Source organism: Patagioenas fasciata, chromosome 20 (genome assembly GCF_037038585.1).
Source record: "Patagioenas fasciata isolate bPatFas1 chromosome 20, bPatFas1.hap1, whole genome shotgun sequence".
In the NCBI taxonomy this organism is placed as follows: Eukaryota; Metazoa; Chordata; class Aves; order Columbiformes; family Columbidae; genus Patagioenas; species Patagioenas fasciata.
The window spans coordinates 1,617,135-1,640,910 of NC_092539.1; the positions used below are offsets into that span (position 1 = coordinate 1,617,135).

Below are 23,776 nucleotides of genomic sequence, written 5' to 3' on the forward strand. Positions count from 1 at the left end.
GGCCTTTTTCTTTGTCCCTGCTAAACGGATTGCTCCAGAGCGGGCTCCCTCTGCGTAAATCAGCTTGCACATGATGAGCTTTGCAGCGATGAAATTCGTTACCTTAACCACAAAAAACCAGAAACAGTTGCTGCAACTGTTAGAGCACTTTTGCACCTAATTTCAAAAAAAAAAAGGGTGGTTTCCTCTCTTCCTCCCCCTCCTCCCCGCCCACTCCCAATCCCATGCTAACACCTTTCTGAAAGGCTGGGGACAGCAGCTTTGAAACCGAAAGAGCAGGGAAGGGGGCAGATATCAGATCTCCAGACAATGAAATACAGCAGCTATCTCTCACATCCTGCAGCGCTCGGGCTGAGGTCATAAGGTAAACAGGACATCAGAATAGGTGATGTCATTTGCTTATTTAGGATCAGAGCATTCAGTGAAGTGAAAGAGACAACCTATTTGAATCTGCAGATAATCCTATAATAAATGCAGGGCTGTTCAGTTGCAGAAACGGCAGCTGGAGCCGGAGAGTTTTTCCTTCTGTGCACATTTATTTTTGCAAGGGATATGACTGCAATCACTTCTCCTTGCAGGAAGGCCGTGAGACCTCACCTGGGATCAGCCTCCCATTGTGCTGGGTCTTGTTCAAACAGGTTCCCTGCCCCCACAGCCAAAGGCTAAAGGGGCAAGGCAAAGAGAGGCTGGGAAAGGCGAGCGAGGCCCGAGGGGGCGAGGAGGTAGCACGGACACACGGACAGACACACAGACACAAGGACACATGGACACACGGACACGCAGACACATGGACACACGGACACACAGACACATGGACACATGGACACACAGAAAGACACACAAATACACAGACACACGGACACATGGACACACGGACACGCAGACACACGGACACGCGGACACATGGACACACGGACACACAGACACATGGACACATGGACACACAGACAGAAAGACACACAAATACACAGACACACAGACACACGGCCGCAGGTCCTGTCCCCCATCCTGCTCCCTCCCTCGTACCAGAGCAAAGCTTGGGGCTCCAGGTTAAGCTGAGCAGTGGTCACGCTTTCGAGTAAAGCACAGCTCAGCTTTTCTGAAGGCGGACGGGCCCTCCTGGCTCCAGATCTGCCTGCAGAGCCTCGAACCGGCACGGATTTTACAGCAGTGATAAACCTTTAACGACGAGGTTCTTGTATAACAGGAGCAATTCATCAGTGATCCCGTACAACACCAAACACGCTGTCTTCCCTTCAAACTGTCGTGACAAACACTTGCAATATAAAGGTTTAAAGCTAACAACGTGCCCTGTTTATCTCCTCAGTTTGTCACCATTCAAACCGTAATTTCACCCTGTCGGTGCCGCACAGAGCGGCGTTACTCACCGCTGAGGGCTGCCAGCCCCTTTCCTGAATTTATCTGCTTTGACAAAAGTGTTTTCCACTGCCAAAAGTCGGCCAGGCCAGACACCGTGCCTTAGCCAAAGGAAGCAAACTGGCCTGGGCATCTCGGGCTCCCCAGGAGAGGCACGGCCAGGCCAGGAGACACAGCCTGCACTGCTTCTGATGGATCTTCAATCAGACGGCACAGAAAAACAGGACGGAAAAAGCCAAGCCAGTCACACAGGTAATATCTGGCAAGATGTCCATGTTTAAGTGTTTCTTTAGGAGACTGGACAGGAGTTGGTGTCCTCCTGCTGTCCACACCCCAGTGCCAAAGCAGCCGACGTGCCCCAGGCACCGGCACCGCGTCCCGGCGAGGGCTGGGAGATGACCTTGAATGGACAGACCTGCCAGAGGAGCCAGTGTCAGCCCCTGGGAAATGACACGGGTGTCAGATCTTTGTACCCAGAACTGCAGCCATCCAGCAGCCCACGGTCTTGGGTTGTGGCTTTTTCTCTGTCAAACTGAAGCTCTGTGACAAAACTTCCCCCAGGTTGCCCGGAGCAGATGATCACTGACCTTCTGCTCAAGCCAGTTCGGTTGCTGACCCTATGGCTACTGGCAACAGCCCCTGACAGCCCCACAGAGATCTTCCTGACGAGTGTAAGGGTCCAGTGTGCTGAATTTATCATGTAAGAACACCCCCAGCACGCGGTTCACATCACTCCTTTCTGAGGGAGCTGCTTTTGGATATCTGAAAACAAGAAAAGCTGTAGACAAGATATTCAAACGCACACAGAGGTGACAGACAACAGGCAGGGGAATGGGTTTATTTCAATGATTTTAAGGTTGGGAAATGTATGACTTTTCCTAGGGAGAGTGAGGGTTGCACGTCACCAGGAGACAGAATTCACCTTATCTTCACTCAGTCCCCCTAAAATGCTCCTCACCAAAGGGAACACCAGGCCTGGCTGAAGCTGCTGCACACAGGTGGCTTCTCCGTGGCCACCAGAGTCCCCAGGGACACAGTGGGGTGACCGTCCCTGGCCACGGCACGGCCAGCAGCACCTCCAGTTCTGAGCCCCCAGCCGAACAACCCAGCTGAAGCCCAGCACGACTGGAAGCAGAAACGCCGGGAAACCCCTGGGTGAAATCCTTCTTGCACTTGCCGCTCTAAGTCAGACAGAGGTAACTGGTATTTGCCATTGTTTTAACAGAAAAAGGCAGTATTTTGGCAGGGTTACAAAGCAAGCCCATTCTTTATGTCTGCAAAACAGGGAGCATCCATCCCTGCTGAGGGAGCTGACAGAGGAAACATATTTTACAGAAATCTCGGGTACGACATTGAATTGGGACCTATTTTTACCGTGTGCTCTGCACTACACGCATTAATTGTTGCAGCAACAATATTTGCTGACATATTCGCTGAAATCATTTACAGAACAGAAGCCCAAGAGACAAAACAAGCCCTGGCTCCGCAGACAGAGCGAGGCAGGCAGGATGCCGCGTCGCTTCCTGCAACACACACACAAGCCCTTATCTCCGCGGGACGGTGGCCGGCGATGACCCGGCCCCAGCGCGGGCGAGCACGGCGGGATGTCCCTCCTGCCCCCCAGTCAGGCCCAGCTCCACCTCGGGAGAAGGAGCGCGGCCCTGGTCACCAGTGAGTGTCCCCTGTCCCTCTCCGTCTGCCAAGCACGTGTTGGCAGCACTGGGGTGACCCTGGGGGCCTGGGCCCACATGGACACCAACCCTCAGCAGCACACGGCTCTGCGAGGAGGTGGCAGATCCCACAGCAGCCTGTGGGCCCTGAGGTCTGTAACCCAGTTAAAACCAGAGCAGGCGGGATGGGAGGCACAGCTCAGGATCCAGCCTCCCTCCTAATTAAGGCTGATTAGAATCATAGAATCATTGTGGTTGGCAGAGACCCTCAAGATCATCGAGTCCAACCATAACCCACCCCTGGCACTAACCCATGTCCTGAGAACCTCATGTCCGTCTGTCCAGCCCTCCAGGGACGGTGACTCCAGCACTGCCCTGGGCAGCCTGTTCCAATGCCCCACAGCCCTTTGGGGAAGAAATTGTTCCCCACATCCAACCTCAACCTCCCCTGGGCAACCTGAGGCCGTTTCCTCTGCTCCTGGCGCTTGTTCCTGGGGAGCAGAGCCCGACCCCCCTGGCTCCAAGCTCCTTTCAGGCAGTTCAGAGATCAGAAGGGCTCCCCTCAGCTCCTGTTCTCAGGTCTGCAGAGAATTAGGACGTTTTAGAAAGAGCTCTCAGATGAAGCGCTGAGGTCTCTGTTGGTCACAGTGGCCCCAGAGCACCCTCTTAAAAGCAGAAATTTGCCATTTTGGAGGAAATCAGTCCCTGCTCCGAAGTTTGGGGTACGATCCTGCCCAGAGCAGCCGCACGAGCCGGGATCCTCCTCGAGAGCAACAGCAACGCGCTAGCGAACCTCGCGCAGTCTGCAGAGGACAGCTGAACAAAATCAGCTCCTACATGCCACAGCCTCAAATGTAGGTGAATAAATGATTCAGAGCACAGAGCAGTCTGACAAATAATAACATCTTCCCAAGCCTAGTGGTGTAAAACATGCAGCTGTTCCACCACCACAATTTACAGGGAAAGCATTTCTCCTGGAAGTAAGAGAACACTTAGTATATATTCCTAGCCAGATTGATTACCCCTATTTATAATGTAAACTAAGACAGCACGTACTAAAAAGCCATAGAGTTAAACAGTTCCAGACTCCGGATCATGGGCAAGGGGTCAGTTTTATAGCGTATGCTGCACAGCGTTCTGCAATTATTACAGATATTATAGAGCTTTTGTGTGTTTTGTGTTTTGTGTGTGTGCTTATTCTTGTGGCATTTCAACAACCATCAGGAAGAACGCTGCTATTTTACGGGGTCTCAGGGAGTCAGAGTATCCACAAGCTTTTTCAAACTCCTTTTTTTTCTTTTTAATTGTAAAAAAGCCAGCATTCCACTATATAACAACTGCAATCTGTCCTCAGAACAAGAAAACTGCAAGACTGAAGGCAATACCTGAATAGAGCTATTTATCCTGAACCAAGATCAACCCACACTAAGTCGATCCATTCTGCAGGGTATGACACCATCCTCATCGCACAGACAACCCGCACACATGGACAACTCTCATTTTCTCTGGGAGTTACAGATCCAGTTTCAACGACCGACATCAGATACAAGCAGAGGTCTAGAAAACACTCTGGTGTGTTTGCTCCGGAGTCACTGCAGTTCCTACAACGCTTGCGCTGCTCCCGCGAGCTCGGCCACGAGGCACTGAGCCAGGCTCCACCGGAGCGTTCAGCTGGCTTGTTTATTCCTACGAGAAAGCTCCTTTTCCAGCCAGATTTGCAGTTCCTTTTTTTTTTTCTCTCTTTAAACACCGATAAGACAAGAGAAGTTGAAGTTGCAAGTTGGTTTATATTACGGTTTTGAGGGGATAGGTTTCAGCCTGTTACTGTAACAAATACGAGAGTGAAATTGGAAGAGATGGAGATTTGAGCTAACACAATTAAAATCTCTTCTTAACAACGATCCACAGATATCCAGTGCCAAACACAATCTGCAGTCATCAACCAGCATGGACATGAATTAACCTAATCGCTTCTGAAAATAAAATAGTCCTAAAGAAAAAATCTTCCTATTAAAGTAATTAAGTGTTATCAGAATCACAGAGCCATAATTAAACACGGTTTATAATGAAAACAGCATGTGTCCTAGACAGAGAACGCAGCAACAAAGAGACTATAACTGCGATAGTCAATGCAAAAACACATGCCAAGTACCAGAGATCGGAAAAGCAGCCGAGTTTCCAGCCGAGCTGCAGATGCGGTGCCTCTGCTCTCCCGACACAGCACTCGGACGGGCACTAGAGCCCTCAGAACTCCTCGCAGCTTTGCGAGGTGCTGCCCAAGTTCAAGCAGAAATCTTGGGGCCCAAGTAGCGGACCCAGCGCAAGACCCACGCAGCCGTGCGGGAACCGGCGAGCGAGCACCGCAGCTCCAACCCGCCCCGTCCTACCTGGCAGCGGCTGAAGATATCGGCCGGGGACACCTGCACGTTGAAGTGCCTCAGGACCTGCACCGCCTGCTCCTTTGCCTTTTCCGAGGAGTTCACAGAGAAACATCTTCCTTCTGCTACCTGGGACCGCAGCTTCAAAAGACAAGTCATAAAAAGACAATAAATGAGGCACTCTGTGCATGGGTATTGGTTTTAATTACAAGTCATATTTGTAGTTTGCATGTGCTTAGAGTCTAAATTTTGCTCTACGAAGCACAACTGGGAATTCAACACTTAGCTGCTGCTGCAATAGCTCTGAGACTGCTGAAGCACGGCAGCGCTGTATCGAGATGTGAAAAACCATTGCCCAAGTCCCCTTCAGCTGTCATCAGGCAGCGTGGTGCTAACCAGGGTGGCAAGACCAAACTGAATTTAATCCCAGCTTTCACGTGAAACCCAACCAGATTACACACAGCACGTGAAAGCCCAATATAGCGACAACGTCCAGTGACAGTTTTGCCACTTTGACCCTTCTAGTTTACGCACCGTTTCACCTGGAGCTCACGGATGGCAAATGAATTTGAAGCGGTCAGGTTGGACATTGCCTCAATGTTTGTTCCACATTTAGCAGAGTAGTTTGTATCTGGGAACAAGCACTGGGACGTTCCAGACACATCTTTAAGAACATGATGAGCGCTCACAGCGAGGTGGGATCAGCTACGTGCAGCTAAAGGCGCCGATGGCAGCCCCGTCCTGCAGGACACACAACGGCAAAGGAACACGGGGAACCAGACGGTTCCCAGGACACTATCGTACGTTGGGAATCAGTTATTTTCCTTTTGCAATTCCTACACAGTGCTTTGAAGTTACAGCTTTGCCAAATAAGATTATGCTGGATGCCGAATTACCTATTACATCAACTGTCGGCTCAAGGAACCGCAGTCTGGATCAGGAACCTGGAACCGGCGCGGCGGCGCTTGCCTCGCTTGTCTCATCGTGGGGGGAGTTTCCTTCAGTGCTCAGCTATTGTGTAGGAAACGAGCAACCCCCGTTCTGCAAATACTCCAGCTAGCTGCTTGAGTGGCTGGGAGCTTTTATACTCATAGTTTGTAACAAAGAAGCCTTGCACTCTGCCTCATGTGTGTCACCCAGAGGAGTTCTGCTCTTCCAAATGAATTTTAGGGCAGTACCAAAGTGCAAAGGACCTGCAGCAGGCCCCAGAACTTGACGAGGTCAGTGCATTCCCAGCAACACTCCGTTCTGAAGTGAGTCTCATGAAGGGCTCTGAACATCTGGTGCTGAGGGGAATGCTGGGTTTGCTTTGGGTTTTTTGTGTATCTACAGGAACACAAAACCTCTACATCTTCCAGCGGCACCCATGCTTGGTGGCTTCCGTCCTCCCCCTTCCGGGCCTGAAGAAACATCTCTAAGTGTTGAAACTATGTCAGTGTGGAGCCGGGCAGTAAACAAGAAACTTTGTGATAAAAAGCATGGGAATCGAGCTGCCTTTCACCTGCCAGTGCGACTGAACAGAAACACTTTGTTCTGGATTGCTTGGCTTGATTCCCCCCCTTCCCCCAATGGCGAGCGATCGCGCTCCCCACTGCCGCGGGGCTGAGCTAACAGAAACACACCCCAGGCTTTGGTCATTCACAACAGCAAACCTCTCAAGGCCCTTAATGTCGTTTTTAGTGCAGAAAACACGGGGAAGCCAAGCCAGCTGCTGCATTCACATCTGACACTGCATTCACATCTGACACTGCATTCACATCTGACACTGCATTCACATCTGACTTCACACTGCGCATCCCAGACCACGCAATGAACAACGCCAGAAAACTGCCAGAAGCTCTGAACACTTACAGTCTGATACGGGAGTCCAGAGGTTAAAATGACTCTTCCTTCCTGCCGGGCAATCTGGAAAAAACAGTAAAAACCATAATGAACATGGGCTGGAGTTACACTGGATTCAAACTTTCAGTCAAAGCAGAGAGAACATGAACTGGTGCTATCGAGTCCTTCTCTCCAGCGTCGCCATACGCTGGGCCAGGAGTATCTGGGTCTGGCTCAACGATGCAGTCGACAGCAGCGCAGCTCCAGGTATCGCTCGCTCCTGGCCCCACGTGCGCTGGAACGAGCTACTCGTGCATCTGCGCTGCAGATGGCCCAGGGAGCCGATCCGCCTTGAAACAGCCCCATCCAAAACCTTCCTAGCTTCGGGTTTTTTTCCCCTAACACAGGCTATTTCTATTTCCCTAGTCTGCCTCACAAAGAAGCAAGAAGTTCTGCTCGCACAGCAATGCACAGGGGAGAAAGGAAAAAATAACCCAAGCACATAAAATGTGCCATTATATGTGTCTGTAGATTTTGTAGACACTAACAGAAAAACGCTCACTCCACTTGCTCGAAGACATGACGGCGGTGTTCTCCCAGCACCCCGAAAGCAGGCATGCAGAAATTCTGCCCCCTTTCCAGGCTGCAAAGAACATTCCCATTAGAGTTTATCATGCTCTGACTTGCAATTCTGCGCTTTTATCAGAGGTCTTGTCCTTCAAGGGAAAGGTCTGCGCTGAATTACCAGGGGACGTGTTACCCACACTTCCGACCTTCGCAATAGAGTAAGAGACACTTTCAAATGGTTTAGTGCCAGAAGGAGACACTAAATTTGAAAGTGCAATTCTTCACAAGGATGACAGTGTGGCTGATCTTCGTATGATTAAATGAAGTCCCTCCCTCCCAGCCCTTCGCCCCTCTGGTAGGAGGGAAATATTCTCATGGCCGTAGCAGTGGGAGGATTCCCACGTGAACCAGCACGTCGGCCCCACTGGTGCTGACAAGAGATTGGCGCTTCAAGGTAGGCACGAGGTTCTTTTTTGGATTCTGTTGGAAGCCTTCGTATTTTTCAGCGTTTCCAGATGTGCGCCACGGAGGCCTCTCCTCTGGATCAGAGTCTCAAAGCTCTCTCTGGATCTCTCTTCAACCCTGGCAGGAGGACACATTTGGGATCAGAGTCCTGCTGCACTTCCCAGGCAGTCTGACAGCACCAAGCACCGCCAGGAACACCCAAAAACCAAACCAAGACTTCTGAACTGTCTTGGACAGCTGTTCTCTTGAGACCCGCTGGCCCTATGGAAACACGAAACGAGAGGGTGACGGTTCCAAGGCACAAACTCCCTGTGCAGCCAACTAAGAACCCATTTTGTTCCTATCTTGACCTTTGTTGTGCAGTCACTCTTTGGCTGCCAGTTCTGCGCTGAGAAAGCGATTGGCAACCACTTCTAAAGCATCTTCCTACAGGCAAAATTACCGGATTTCTTTCAAAATTAACCTTTCAAAATGAAGCTAGAACAGCATCCTTGCCGCGGCAGCAGAGGCAGCCCGTGCTGTGTGTGATCCCCCTGCCGCAGCCGGGGTCCTGACGAGACACCCACCCCCACGGCACCGCAGCGGGACGAGGCCGGGAAGGCGGGAGCAAAAGTTCATCACTGTGATTTGCCAGCAAGGGAAGAGAGATGTGAAATTCCTTCAGACCCATGTGAACTTCAGGCTAAGTCTGAGGATTTCACAGCTGGAACACTCCATTCTGACTTCCTGCATCCAGGGTTAATTAGTTCAAGCTTGATAAATCCCCTTATCTAAATGGCTCTGCAGAGACAGGCAAAGAACATCAAATAAAAAGGAGAAAAGCAATAACTCTTCCAGCATGTTTTTCTGCCTCTGGAATGAGGACGGGGAGCAGCGCAGAGCCAGAGGAGCTGTGTGACAGCACACATCTGACTGAACCCACAGAGGACACCGCTGTAAAAAGGGCACAATTTCTTCTTTTCCTCTGAAAGAAATCACGGAAGACAGAGCTGGGACCATCCCGGAGATGTGTGCTCGGAGCTGCAAATAAAAGAACAACCAGAAGAGAGTGTTGGGCCGGGTGTCAGGGGCTTGTGCTCCATCCCAAGCGCTGCAGAGAGGGCACTGGCCTCAGTTTCACAATCTATTCAAAAGATAATATCAACTTCCTCTGGACAAGGCTCAGACCTTCTGGGTAGAAAGCACTCCCTGATCGCTTGGTGTATTATTTAGCCCTTAACGTGCCTGTCTGTTCGGCCAACTTTGATCTTGCAGAGGTGAACGAACTCCAATGAATTATTACAAGGGAGACCCAGAAGGGCAACGACTGATGAGAGAGGGCACAGACAGACCCCCTGTTTCGAAGCCAGCACCAGCGGCAGAATGATTCGTGACGACCTAAACCATCTTGAATTAAGGCCAAAGAAGGTTTCAAGGAACAGCACCACAAGGCTGTAGATTTGTAATTTAGAATTCACCAAGCCCGTGGACGACACGTGCTGGGCAATTCCGCGTGTCCGTGAAGAGGCAAACGGCAGCGGGCCAGGAAAAGCCGTGACACCCCTGGCGGCGGCGGAGGTGGCACAGTGATCCTGAGCCACCAAGGTCCAGCTTGGACAAGAAGGGAGCGGACAGAGCACATCTGCCCCACGATGTGCGCTGGGAAAGCAACCAGACAAGGATCTACTAGAGAAGCGGATCACAAACCTCAATCCAACCCTGAACCCCCGACCTGTCAGCTCAGGCTCTTCCAGAACAGACAGCAAAGCAAGAGCTGAGTAGCTACGAGCGCACTCAGGCCAGCCCTGCAGTGCTCCCGCTGTACTGCTGGTATTTCAAACCCAGACTTCTCTTCAGCATTCCTGAAATACACACATTGTACTGAGTTATTGCACGATTTTGTGACGTGGCATTAAGTACAACACCATGTCACCAGGTCTTCGGGACACGGTTTAGTGCTAGAGTCAGGTTATGGTTGAACTCGATGATCCTGAGGGTCTCTTCCAACTGAAATGATTCTATCCTAAAACCATCGACCCATTTTTTTTTTTTCTTAATGTAGATCCATTTGTATCAAAGTCTCCAATGAAAGTCTCCTCCTGCTGACCAAGCACCAAAAGCAGCGTCTTCATCTTTAAGGCAGAACAGCTCTTCATCCGTCCCCTGCGAACCCGCTCCGCATACTGGCAGGGAGTTAGAAAGACTAGCACACCCGAAGAATGTGGTTTACATCAAAAATATGGAAAAAGCCATCCAAAGCTGTCATGATATCAGAGATTACATTCACCCATTACATGAAGCTCTGCTCATTGCAGCATTAGAAGTCCGCTTTGTGTCCCATGGCTCCAAAGCTGCCCAGGGCAATTTAGACCAGGTGCACATCGCTCTCAACACCCCATGAGATCCACCCAAGCCTGCCCCTCCTCACCAACTCGCTGGTTCACACGGAGTTTTGGGGGAGCAGGTTTAACCTTGCAAGGAAACCTTCTACACCATGGCAGCCGCAGGAAGCCAATTCCACCAGTCTGCTGGTTATCATCACACTTGAAAGACACCAAGTCTGCCTTAGCGTGCAAATTATTCCTAGAGATAAGGATGATTTTGTAGACCAAGATCACAGTCCACTAAATAAATAAACCAGCCCATAACACAACCAAAGGGGCTCTGAGATTCCACCAAGTCTCTTCTTAGAAATCAGTAACCTAAGAGACTACCAAAACGGAGCTTCTGCTCCATTCCTGAAGTACAACATTGGAGGTTGCACTATGGTCCCTTCAGGCTGGTGGGTGATCCTTCAAAGCATCCCACTGCTCTTTGATTCTGCAAAACTGCAGAGAAAAGAGGAACGCCCACCGAAACTTTCCCATCTCCTTCCACTTACCCATCTAGAAGGCCCAAAAGACAGGTCTCAGACACTCCGCAAAGAGAAGTTCACAGAACACAAGCCTGAAGAGCTGGCTAGAAACACAACAGGCACAGGACGTGATTTAAGCGAAGAAAAATGTATTCATTGGAAGTAACGTTGCTTATAGGAATTGGTGCAAATGCAAAGGGCAGCTTACCCCAGCGACAGCACCTGCACACACAGAAGGACGCTGCACAAGAGACACGGAACCGCATGCTCTTTCCCAGCTGGAGCCATTCTTTCCCTCGGGACCGGGCAGAAGGTGCTGGTGAGGACGGGCTGGACGCGCACGGCCCGGCTCAGGACAGACAGAGCCGGAGCCCTCGGCAGGGCAGCGCTGGAGCAGCGCGGCCACGTGCACTGCACTACAGCAGCTCGGATATAAACCTGCCAAGGTTAAAATGTTCCTGCCACCTCGCTGAATGGGAAGACTTGGAAAATGACACGGCACCCAAACTGGGATACAAAGCTGCTCCTCCCAGAGAGGCTGGTGCTCGTCAATGCTTTTGTAAGGATGGACTGTGAGCTCTACTCTGCCCCGGGGAGACCACACCTGGAATATTGTGCCCAGTTGTGGCCCCTCAGCTCCAGAAGGACAGGGAACTGCTGGAGAGAGTCCAGCGCAGCCACCAAGATGCTGAAGGGAGTGGAGCATCTCCCGGGTGAGGAAAGGCTGAGGGAGCTGGGGCTCTGGAGCTGGAGAAGAGGAGACTGAGGGGGGACTCATTCCTGGGGATCAATATGGAAAGGGGCAGTGTCAGGAGGATGGAGCCAGGCTCTTCTGGGTGACAACCAGTGACAGGACAAGGGGCAAGGGGTGCAAACTGGAACACAGGAGGTTCCACTGAAATTTGAGAAGAAACTTCTTCTCAGTAAGGGTAACAGAACACTGGCCCAGGCTGCCCAGGGAGGTTGTGGAGTCTCCTTCTGTGCAGACATTCAAACCCGCCTGGACACCTTCCTGTGGAACCTCAGCTGGGTGTTCCTGCTCCATGGGGGGATTGACCTGGATGAGCTTTCCAGGTCCCTTCAGCTGCTGACACTCTGGGATTCTTTGCCTTCAACAGGAGGACAGATTTAACCAGAGAAATTTCCAGTATGAGTTTCTACTATTTTTCCATTTTAAAGACTGTCTGCCTTTTTAAGTAACTTTTAACCAGCCACTTCTCCAGCCAAGTCTGAATTAAATGGCACCTTTAAATACACAGAACGCAAACTGGTGTCATCTCACAGCAACTAAATACGGTCGAAACAGGGGGATACACTTGCTCGTGGTGGGGGTCTAGCTCTGGGGAGACAGCACATCTGAGATCGCAGACCTGGCATGACAGACTCACCACGACAACTCTTGTCCAAGATAAAACGTTTGGGCACTAATGGCAGCGCAAGGCGAAGCAGTGCACAGGACACGGACCTCACGTTCAGCCTGGCAATGGGGTTTCTCAACCCAATTACTGACACCCACATTAGTTGAAACGCAAAAATAAAACAATCCACAACTGCCCAAGCACAACCTACAAAGCTCTCAGGATTTTAAGTTTGATCTCAAAGAAAAGACGGTGAAGGACAAGACCCATCTGCCTACCAATACGTAAAGTCACTTTAGCAAGCAACAGGAATGAGAACAATAAGGAGCAAACGCCAAGCGATTCAGGAGTTCTTGGCACAAGGAGATGTGTAACACGACTGATAAATCATTTTAGTGAAATGACTTTCATGAAGAACAAACTCTAACTCTGTACACACTGACGTGTTCCTGGTGACACCAGTTTAAACTGTGTTGGGACAACACCCAAACCGTCTGTCTTGTACTCAGTGACCAGGATCCAAACCTTTCTCCTGTCCTTTGCAATAACATTTACAAGTTTTCGGGTGTAGAGTGGTCAACATTCAACTTCTATTAAATCAGGAATAGCCAGATATAAAGCAGGGTGGGAGGGGTCTATTTTTATCTTTGATTATCCAAGCACAGATCAAAGGCTCTGCAATACAGTAACACTCCAAGGGCTCTTGATAGCGAAAGGATGTTTGTCCAGTCACCATAGAGAAAGCAATGTAAAACATCCTGTCCGTGGCACGATAAGGTATCAGGATGAGAAGCGGAGACAGGGCTGCGGGGGGAGGCAGTGAGAACCAGTTTGTTTAAATGACTTGTGCAAGTTTGGCAGAGACGAGATATTAATTATTTCTGCAGAAGTCAGAGCCTGCCCAGCACGGAGGCCAAACAGCCCTGTGAAGAGGAAACATCCTGTGCAGCGGGCCGGGCGCTCCGTGCACACCGAGAGCGGCGCACGGTGTGGGCTGGGGATCTCCGCTTGCGGCACAGCAGAAACCTGCCTGAAATGATGCAGCACGTGCCTCTGCTCTGAGCAGAGGGTCAAAGCTGTTACGGGAGTCCAGATCAATGTTCATTGTCTCCATGTTTGTTAGAGGCTCCTCTGCTCCCTGGTATTTCATTGCACGCTGTGGCTGATCACCTTCGAGCCCTCTCACAAGGTGGATGCTCTATGGCAATTTATTATGAAAATTTTCCCTTTCACGTTGAACAGCTATCTTTCGATTATGGCTCCGCTCGATTAAACCAGGCCCAAGGCATGCAGATACCTTCCCTCTAAGCCCAAACTGGAGTCCATTAGAAACCCAAGTGAATTTTGGGTTCCTTTCTCTGATTTTTGCCATGTTGCAAACACACCACCACCTCCTCATGAAAGACACTTGAGACTGCAGGTCACTTCTTTACACTCTGCTTGTGTTCTTCTAATGACCTGAAACGTCCCCAGCTGCCAATGACACAAATGAGACTTCAGATCACAGCCCTCTCTGCTCACCGCCTCTCCTGGAAAGGGGGAACAGAGCCCACTCGTAGTGCAGGGACCAGCTCATCCCAGTTGCCACGGGCACAGCTTCTCAGACTGAACCAGAGAACTGAGTCTCAGCACGGGCAGGGGAAGAAGCGTTCGGATCTGGGGGTGTTGATCAACAGTGGCTGAACATCAGCCAGTGCGCCCAGGTGGCCAAGAGGCCACCAGCATCCTGGCTTGTATCAGGAATAGCATGGCCAGCAGGATTAGAGAAGTGATTGTGCCCTTCCAGCCAGCACTGGTGAGGCCCCACTTCAAACCCTGGGGTCAGTTTTGGGCCCGTCATGCCAAGAAAGCCCTTGAGGTGCTGGAGCGAGTGGAGAGAAGGGAATGGAGCTGGTGAGGGGCTGGAGCACAAGTGTGATGGGAGCGGCTGAGGGACCTGGGGGGTTCAGCTGGAGAACAGGAGCTGAGGGGAGCCCTTCTGATCTCTGAACTGCCTGAAAGGAGCTTGGAGCCAGGGGGGTCGGGCTCTGCTCCCCAGGAACAAGCGCCAGGAGCAGAGGAAACGGCCTCAAGTTGCGCCAGGGGAGGTTGAGGTTGGATGTGGGGAACAATTTCTTCCCCAAAGGGCTGTGGGGCATTGGAACAGGCTGCCCAGGGCAGTGCTGGAGTCACCATCCCTGGAGGGCTGGACAGACGGACATGAGGTTCTCAGGGACATGCGGTAGCACCAGGAGTGGGTTAACGGTTGGATTGGATGATCTTGAGGGTCTTTTCCAACCAAACTGATTCCATGATCCTATGTGCTGTTCGGCGCAGTGACCACCCAGTGCAGTTCCACCGTCAGCAGCAGGCGCCCACCAGGGAGCACAGATGGGAGCTAAAACACACACACACACACACGTGACTGACCTCAGCAGCCTTCCTGTGGTCATCCTCATTCTCCAGCATCTGGACATCCACCCCGAGGCAGCGAAGATATCGCCCAAGGCCTTGCAGCATGTTATCGCAGACCACGCTGAACTCCTTTGGGGAGATGGGAGCAGGGGGACACGAGGTCTCCTTTTGGTGTCCTTCGCATTGCTGCAGGAAGGCAAGAGAGCCATAAGCAGCAGAACAGAAATCTGATTTCCAGGACATCTGTGGTTTGCCTCCCTGCAGTCACCCGCCATGGCAAATCCAACTGTCCCTGTCCACCTGGATTACAGTTTCCTTCATTTTCTGCAACACCTCTAGTTCCCTCTCCATGTCCTTTCTGGCCTCCTGTGCTCTACACAGACATTCACTTTCATCAAGTCACAGAAACACATCTTCAAGACTGCTATTCCCCTATTAAATTAGTCTGCAATTAACATACATATGCCAAAGCGGTGATTTGGGAAGGAGATCTGACAGACAGAGGGAGAAACAGGTAGACAAAGCAACCGCGTCAGCTTTGTTATCTTTGGAAGTTTAAAAATAGGCAGGGCTTGAATTCTGTTTATTTTATTTCAAATGTCTGCAGCCAGGGGAGTTCCTGCAGTTGGAGACTTTGTCGTTGGGAGGCTCCCAGAAGTACAATAGCTAAATTCATGGAGAAGGGAAGTTATGAAGGAATCTCCAATGTTCAGCTTTGCCTCCAGGAGCTGGAATGAGCTGGGATGAGTGCGGGACACAGCCACCAACTCAGCCACACGGCCCGCGGTACCATAGTCCCTGCAGCACCCCAGATGAGCTCTGCAGAGCCGACTGGGGCTGGAAATGCTGCGCGCACCACGGAGATCACCTGGGCTGACCATGCGAGCCAGCTCAGAGCCCAGAGCTCAGTCTGCGCGTTGCTGCACCGCCCGGGAGCTGGGACCTGCACCCCCAGCACGGGGCACCCTGGACTGTCACCGGCTCCTGCAAGGACCGCGGTGGCCGCAGCGCTGCCCTGAGACATCAGTGCACTGTGACAACGGGCCATCCTGACCCTGCGATGCTGAGGTAATTGGAAGACATGAACCCTGTGCTGCTGCCTCTGTTCAAACAGATGTGAAGGAGCAGCAGCTGGCTCTGAGCTAGTGTTTATTCCATGGCCAGCAATGTCATCTGTAGCTTTTTTCTCACGTTTCATGCCAGCAAAGAGCAAAAAGCTTATCCAGGAGAACAGTGTCATTAGCCCCACTTCAGACAGCGGACCAGGAAACACTGGGAAAGAGAACTGGGAGTCATACAGGAGAAATCTGCTGGTTTGAGTCCCAGTCCAGGTTTTACCAACTCCCTCTGGGCTGATGAATGTGACTGCAAACACAAAGATGACCCGTGAGTTCACAAGGTAATTCAAGCCTCAAGTACTTACTTTTCGCATCTCTGCAGCAGCCAGTCGATCTGTTTTAACACACAATACTCCCATGAACATGGAGTGCTTAGGAAACTACTGAGCAGCTTTGTGTTTTACTGCCTGCCCAGGACTAACGGGACACTGCACATTTACACACACTCGGTGAGGAGGATCCTGCAGAGGTGGCGATCAGCAATAGCATCTCCGTCCAACCATGGAAGGCAGCATTGACTTCAGGAGCCAAACACACATTTGGGACTACTCAGAAGGATGCACAGACATAGTGGGTCTTCTCGGTTAATAAATGAAACCTTTTCTGCCAATGTTTGCATAGTTTATAAACAACTGGATGGTTGCATTTTAAAAGTAAAACTTTATTACCGAGAGAGAGGGACCAGTCACGTTCCAAAACATTTAAGCAGAGTCACACAGCTCCAAGTTACGGCAGGTGGAGTTTTAAGGCCCTGACACAACATATGTGACAAGGAGAGGCCAGTCCTGGAGTGCGTGGTGGTGCTCATGGGAACGGAGACCAGCCATCGGCAGAAAGGGCTTTGTGATGGATTGGCTTTGGTTTTGTTTGTTTTAACTCTGCAGACTTCTGGTCCAGGCACAGCAAAGGAGGCATTCCCAATGTGAAACCAAAGCACAGAAGCCCAGTTAAAAGCAAAAGTAAGGAAGTCAGAGTTTTGAAAACCTCATTGACACAAGACCTGAGCCACGGGGTTCAAACCCTCACCCCCGAGGAGACGTGGAAGGAGCTTTTCCAGCAGCAAGGTCAGCTGGGTTGTGCCACACAGGTCTGCACCAGCGTTTTGCAAAGACAAAGGAACCTAAAATTGTAGGGAAAGCTGAACCAAGGCAGACAAAGGACAAACCACATCTTACCAGCACAGGGGAGGAGAGAGGGAGATGTTTGCTGCAACAGTCCTGAGAACAGGCCAGGAAGAGGCATGCCAGGCATGGCTCATAGTGCCACTGACAGACACGGCAACATATGATTTGCAGGGGTCTTGAGCAACATGCAGCTCTTTGAAGATGTTTACAAACCTGTCCAGAAGGTGACAGTACTTCTTGTTTATTCAGCTGCTTCTTTGCCCTGGGTTTCATGCTTGGTTTTCCCACCAGACTCCCAGTCAGGTCTGAACTCAGACCGAAGCTCTCCGGATCCTTACAGAGCTTCTCGTAGATCTCCAGCAAGCAGTATGCATCGGAGGCTGAAAATAAGGGAGTATGAGCCTCAGCTGATTTCATTCAAAAGTAAACCAGAGGCCTTCCTGACGCAAGGAAGAGCCCTCACCTTTGGAAACGCCACTGAACACAACCAACCTGTGAAGCTCCAGCTCGCTAATGCCATACCCCGCGCTCCTTCACCGATCAGCGAGCACCACAACCTCACACACCATCACAAAGAGCTCAAAAAGCGACAGGCCCTCTGCTGCCTAATGTAATGCTGACTCTAATGTAATGCAAATTGCAGTTTGCCTGTCCAAACCACCACGTGAGATAGCTTCAGCCAACCCATTTTACTCTCCATTGTTACTGAGCAGTGGCTTGCCCACGGTTTATCACCACATCTCAGCTATGGGAAGGTAACTTCCCCATTAGATGTAATATCTTAAAAAGTAATAACTGAGTTGTTTGCAATCGCCGGCCCACACGCAATGCCATGTGGCTCCTGCTCCCTGCAACGGGAACTCTCTAAGTCTCCAAGCCAGTTTTACAAGTCCTAGTGATTAATTTTTGTGGGAACTGTGTCAGCTTCAAGGATAGTTGAGTCTAACAAAGGGCTGGTTCGCTTCAGTAGACTGTCCTTTGATGCCCCAGGAAAAGACTTAGACCCAGACTTCTGACTGTGGGGTAATCAGCAATAAACTCCACTGGTCCCTCCACAGCACCAACTCTGTGCTGCAGTTTCTGTCTCCGTGTCTACCCATTTTTAACAAGCGCTGTGCTCTGACAAATGAACACAGCACTTGTTTCCCAGAAAGGCTGAGAAATGAGGCAGAAGGAAGGGGACTTTCTTCCTTTCGCTTACTGAGAGGAGTTTCCACTGAGGTGATATTTCATCAGCCAAAATCTGCAAAGCACAGGAATTATTTCATCAGGGAAATAATGAATCACTGGACAGTTTAAACTTCAACTATTAAAGCCATGTCCACAAAAGGACAAGCATAACATGTGCTGGCTTCTCTGAACAGGAACTAATCTGCAAAGCCATTTTCTTCATTTGCTACTTAACAATTTTCCTGGTGACAGAGAGCAAACACAGCTTGTAATGGCCAATCTGCAGCACCTCGCTGTAGCAAGCAGACCTGCATACAGGATCTGTTCCTCCCGGAGAGGCCGCTTCTCCCAGTTGGACAGCTGCTCTGTCTTATCCAGAGGCTTCCCCAGTACATGCTGCACCAAGAGGCTGAGTCCTTTCTCTGGCTGCCTGGACCCTCTGTCCTCATCACTCTGCTCTGGGGACACGACGTCGACCTTCCGGCCGCCCCTCTTCCACTCAACGGAGCCCTTCTGCAGCTGGTGGAAAGAAAAGGATATAAAACACATGGTTATCAAACAGCTTCTGCAACAGCACCTATTCCGGTGGGTGGGGCCATGCAGCAGCCCTATCATTTTATCTCTTGCCTGGCATACTGAATCCCGTTGTCTCAGACAAGGGCTGGGATGGCATTAGATAAATACAGCGTCTGGTTATTTGTTTAACAAACACACTGGCTGGAAAGAAATCTGTTTCAGAGCCAGGGAAGGAAAAAGAAGCGCACTGCGGTACAGCATCGCACGAGGGCAGCGGGGCTGTGGGTGCGCAGTCTGCAGGGTGCTCAGCCGCGCTGGAGGCTGTTGGGCACCGACTCAATAAACCAACAGCAACGGTAGAACAGCACCTTCCTCCTCCTAGTTCCAGGGGGAAAAGGTGGGCAGAGGCCTTTCTGCAGCTGCCACTTCTCAGATTAAACTGAGGCAATAGCTGTTGGCAGGTACTTCAGACCCTGCAGCACTTCCCAGGTTAAGCTATCAGTCTCAAAGATCTGGGTTCACCCCAATCCACAGCCTCAAATACACTCTGCAAGTTTTACTCATTAAAATGGCTGTCCTTAGCACTTCTGCAGACTGGTAGGAACTGCCGTGTGCAGGCGCAGACAGCCGACCTTCCGCCGAACACGAATTCCTGTGCTGAAGCCGCCAGCGGCCCTCCTATGAACACCACGAGTTCTCTGCAAACCACCAACTCCACATCTGCTTCAACACTGCGCGATCTCGGAATATCCACATTTCTACAAGAATTTACTTACTTCCTTCAAGCCCGACTTGTGCTCAGAAGCTCTGTCCCAGCTGAATGGAGCTGCCTCTTTTCCAATTGCTTTAACACAGCTTTTATAAAGGCTATGAAAAGTGTCAGTATGTATCGAGCTCTAACTTTGTAGCTGATGCAAACTAAATGCTTCTGTGTTTCTTTACAGAATCGCATCACTCTCAAACCACAAGCGGAAAAGGTCTGTTTACCCATTTAGCCATCTCCCTGCCAATACAGGATCCAAAAAGACAATGCTGTCAGTTCATGACAGGTATTTATTAATATGACCACAGGCAGGAGACACAACTTCCCATATCTCCCTGGGTTCATCCTTACTTGTTTGTCTATTGTGAGCAGGTCCACCACACCTTGCGCTTGCTTGTCCGCGTCTTTCAAAGCCGACCACGTGGCTGCGAGGCTGCTGAGGTCTCCAGACATCCCATAACCTGGAGGAAAAACAAGCCCAAATCACACAGGTAGGAAAACTCAAATCACAGCTTTTCCTAGCTCAGAGTCAAAATGCTGACGATATCTGTATGAACATTGGTGGAGACTGTTTGGATATGGAAAAAGGCAGATTCCCATCTCTCTTGTTCTGAAGAGATGCTCTTGCAGATCAAGATTGGGAGAGAAGAGGTGGGTGAAAATGCCGAGTTTAAGACCAACTTACTTAAAAACTGCCAAGTCGGGGAAAGACAATTATGAATTTGTCCTTGAGCTCCTGCCAAAAGCCTCCAAACAGAATCTAAAACCAGGTATAACAAGACAGAAATCTCTGGTGTCCGGCACAGCGGCTTTGGGACAGGGCACTTCCCCAGACCACTGGAGAATGCGTGCAAGTCACGGTTTAGTGTGGGACTAAGACAATCCCAAGTGCAAGGTGGGCAGCGAAATCAGAGATCTTGGGTCTGAGCTAAAATGGGGAGACATTGCTGTCATTCCCAGTCACTCTGCTCACTCTGCTCCTGGCATGGTAATATCTGAACAAAAGCTGGTTCCATGGTAAGGGGCTTTAGAGAATGAAAACCCCAAGAGGATCTGGGAATTGCACAAAATCAGCTGTGTAAAGACCTGAGGCAGGGAGAAGAGATGCGTGTTACCTAGTTTAGTGATGGCTGCATCCGAATAGAGCCTCTGGATGAAATGGGGAAGCTTCTCCTTCTCAGCCTCCGTCACAGCTTGCTCGAGGAGCCGTGGCAAGTCGAGCAGGAACACCTCATCGCGCAGAGCGAGCTGAAGGAGGGACACACGGGGCTTCCCGACCATGCCGAACGACGGCTTCCACTCCATGTCAATGCCAACAACCTGCCCCGGCTGCAACACAGACAGAAGCCTTCTTCACCTGGAGACGGTCAGTGCCGGAGGGCAGCACGGACCAGCCCTGTCTGCAGCACCAGCACGTCCGCTCCAACACCTGCATTTCTTTGCTAGTGTGTGAACTGCTGCAGGGACAGCACACCCGAGCTACCCCACAGGGACCTTTCCTGGCACAGCAATTCCCAGCGTGATCCCAAATCAGACAAGCCAAAAGGAAGCAGCTGTTCTTGACTTGGGGAGGGAGACACTTGGTGGCACATCCAGCCCGTGTGGAGCTGCTGCTCCTTGTCCCCGCAAAGCAAATCCCGGAGGAGCACTCACCCGCAGCACCTTTTCCCAGCACCGCTGCGTCTCTTCCCACGTCTGCAGGAAGTGAATGTTTGCCCGTGGAATAGGAAGTTGGTAATAGCCCTCCTTCTTCCTCTCTTCATGATGATCTGCTTTCGCGGCCTCTTCTACCCTGCACAGAATCCGATGCAACATGCAGAGAGAGGAAACCCTGGATTAGAGGAACATCAGGAAGCCTTGAGCTTCCTGGAGAGAAGCTCTGGGGAGACCTTAGTGCAGCCTTTCCAGACTCAAAAGGGGCTGATAAGAAAGATGGGGACAGACTTTTAGCAGGGCCTGTTGTGACAGAACAAGGGGTGATGGTTTAAACTAAAGGAGGGAGATTCAGGCTGGACATGAGGAAGAAATTGTTGCCCTGAGGGTGGTGAGAGCCTGGCCCAGGCTGCCCAGAGAGGTGGTGGATGAACCATCCCTGGAGACATCCCAGGCCAGGCTGGACGGGGCTCTGAGCAACCTGAGCTGGTGAAGATGTCCCTGCTCATGGCAGGGGGGGCACTGGGGGGGCTGGGAAGGGCCCTGCAACACAAACTGTTCTGTGATTCTAAGCCATATATTTCATCCTGGCCCTCTATTTCCCCAAGCCACTCAACTCTTCCTCTTACCCTTTCTTTCCTCTCTTTATCCATCATCTCAGTCTCTTTCCTCTCGACTCACCCTCTCTTTTTATCCCTGTCACAGAAATGGCCCCGTATCCGAGCCCTCACTGCGCACACACAGAGAACACCCATCCCAAAACACTGTCCTCAATGCTCAGTTCTCTTTCCCAGACCTGATGTAACTTGGATGACAAAGCTGGGCAGCTGTTTCCACAGTCAGAGATAACACATTTTAGATTTACTGCTTTTTGCCCTCAAGGTTAACATGGAAGTCTGCAAGCTCCCACGGTGCAATACATAACACAAGTCAGCTCTGAGCAGCCCTGTGTCCAAACACAAGCTTTGCGCTTCCCCATATCATCGACTGGCTCAGAAAGAGCCTCTCAGGCTGTTGAGATCGCTACCAGCTGGGAACGGGTGAATCTGCCTCATCATTCTACAGCGCAACGGCTTGGGAAGGCTTCACAGACCTCCTGATCCCATCCGGCTTCTTCTCCTCCATCCCCTTGCCCTGTAAAACGTCCATGCAGGTTGCACAAGAACATTTCTCCTAAATTGCACAGGGATGAAATGAGAATAACTCAGAACTAAAGTTTGAAAACCTTCTCTATTTAGGGGGAGACAGCTGAGCCCGCGGACCCCGTGCCCTGCTCGTGCTGCTCCCTCCGCTTGGTTTCAGATGGCACCACACAGAGACGTTCAGTATCTGTGCATTAATACCCTGGGAATGCTGGATGGTGCCTGTAGAAATGAGCTGGCTGGTTTCCTACAACAGGATCTTACACAGCACATTTTCCTTTCAAAAGGCAGCAGAGTCTTGAAATGACCCTGTGACTGGAAGGTCGGCGTATTGCTGTGGTGGCTCGGCCAGATGATGCAATCAGAGGAAAGAAACTAATAAAAAATATCCAGCTATTTTGGACCTGTCACAAATTTCTGGATAGTCTCTTTCCCATAGAGACTCAAAATAGTTTGTTATTTGAGAAACTATTTACTAAATTCATGTTTAGGGGACTGTGTGACTAATTTTGCAGCACAGCAGCTTTCACTGTACAAACACTCTTTTCCGTGGCTTTGCGTGCATGGGGAAGTCAATATTTGTGTAAAATATTGATTGAAGGTGTGCAGTCGCAGGTCTCCAGGAATATTCTCACCTGCAGGGCTCGGGAGCCACACGCGGTGTGACCCGCGGCACAGCCGATGGCACCGATACGCTGGTACCACCTTGTTCTCTGCAGCATGAGCGCTGGGAACCTGCTGCTTTGTTAGCTCAATAAATAAGGCAGACAGACTGTTTTATTAGGTTCCACGGCTCCGCTGGTTTTATAGCGGCCACTTCAGCAGGTGTCACAACTGGATGAGCAAACAGGGCACCAAGGGTTTAACTCATGTGTCACAACTCCTCCTGACCAGCGCAGTCCATCCTAATCGTGTGGCTGCGCTCCACCCGGACCCGACATGGGACTCCCAGAGCACAGAGATACAGCGATGCTTTCTCTCTCTCTAGATGCGGAGTCTGTGGCTAAGCCACACTCCTGTTAACCACCCCTTTGTTTTGAGTGGTTACACCTCAGCCCAAAACCTCCTGGCTCCCGGTGCAGCTGCAGGAGGGGCGGACGGCAGCTCCGGCACCTCTGAGCGAAGCAGAAGCACGTCTGAGACAGACAAGAGCTTCCTGTGCTCCGGGAAAGCCGTGTGCCAGCTGGAGAAGTGGGGCTTTGCAGACAGTGTTCCGAGGGTGATTACAGCTGTGTCGTATTTCCTGAGGCTACATGGGGCTTCAACATGAACCAGTGCGGATCTGCACTAGGAGAAAGATCAGACCCGTGAAGCTCATGAACGACTCATGGCCATCTGTGAGACCATCACAAAACCATCTTCATTAAAATGATAATACATCGTGTTCCCATTCACCTTCTACGCAATCCAAGTTCGTCCAATCTATG

The 23,776-nt window shown here is 50.8% G+C and overlaps 1 protein-coding gene across 21 annotated transcripts in view; it reads right to left on the reverse strand.

Annotated features, from left to right (window-relative positions):
- The window catches only part of EXD3 (exonuclease 3'-5' domain containing 3), a 298,384-nt gene that overhangs the window by 128,996 nt on the left and 145,612 nt on the right, over positions 1–23,776 (reverse strand). For 20 of the 21 annotated variants that reach the window (XM_071817354.1, XM_071817355.1, XM_071817352.1 and 17 more), the window contains 8 exons: positions 21,208–21,346; positions 20,670–20,883; positions 19,906–20,015; positions 18,584–18,794; positions 17,319–17,485; positions 14,879–15,049; positions 7,277–7,330; positions 5,435–5,566 (listed from right to left, as the gene is read on the reverse strand). In XM_071817354.1, coding sequence (XP_071673455.1) covers positions 5,435–5,566; positions 7,277–7,330; positions 14,879–15,049; positions 17,319–17,485; positions 18,584–18,794; positions 19,906–20,015; positions 20,670–20,883; positions 21,208–21,346 — 1,198 coding nt within the window. Of the gene's footprint in view, positions 1–216; positions 4,872–5,434; positions 5,567–7,276; positions 7,331–14,878; positions 15,050–17,318; positions 17,486–18,583; positions 18,795–19,905; positions 20,016–20,669; positions 20,884–21,207; positions 21,347–23,776 lie in introns of those variants that run through there. The other variant, XM_071817372.1, reaches the window with a different exon arrangement.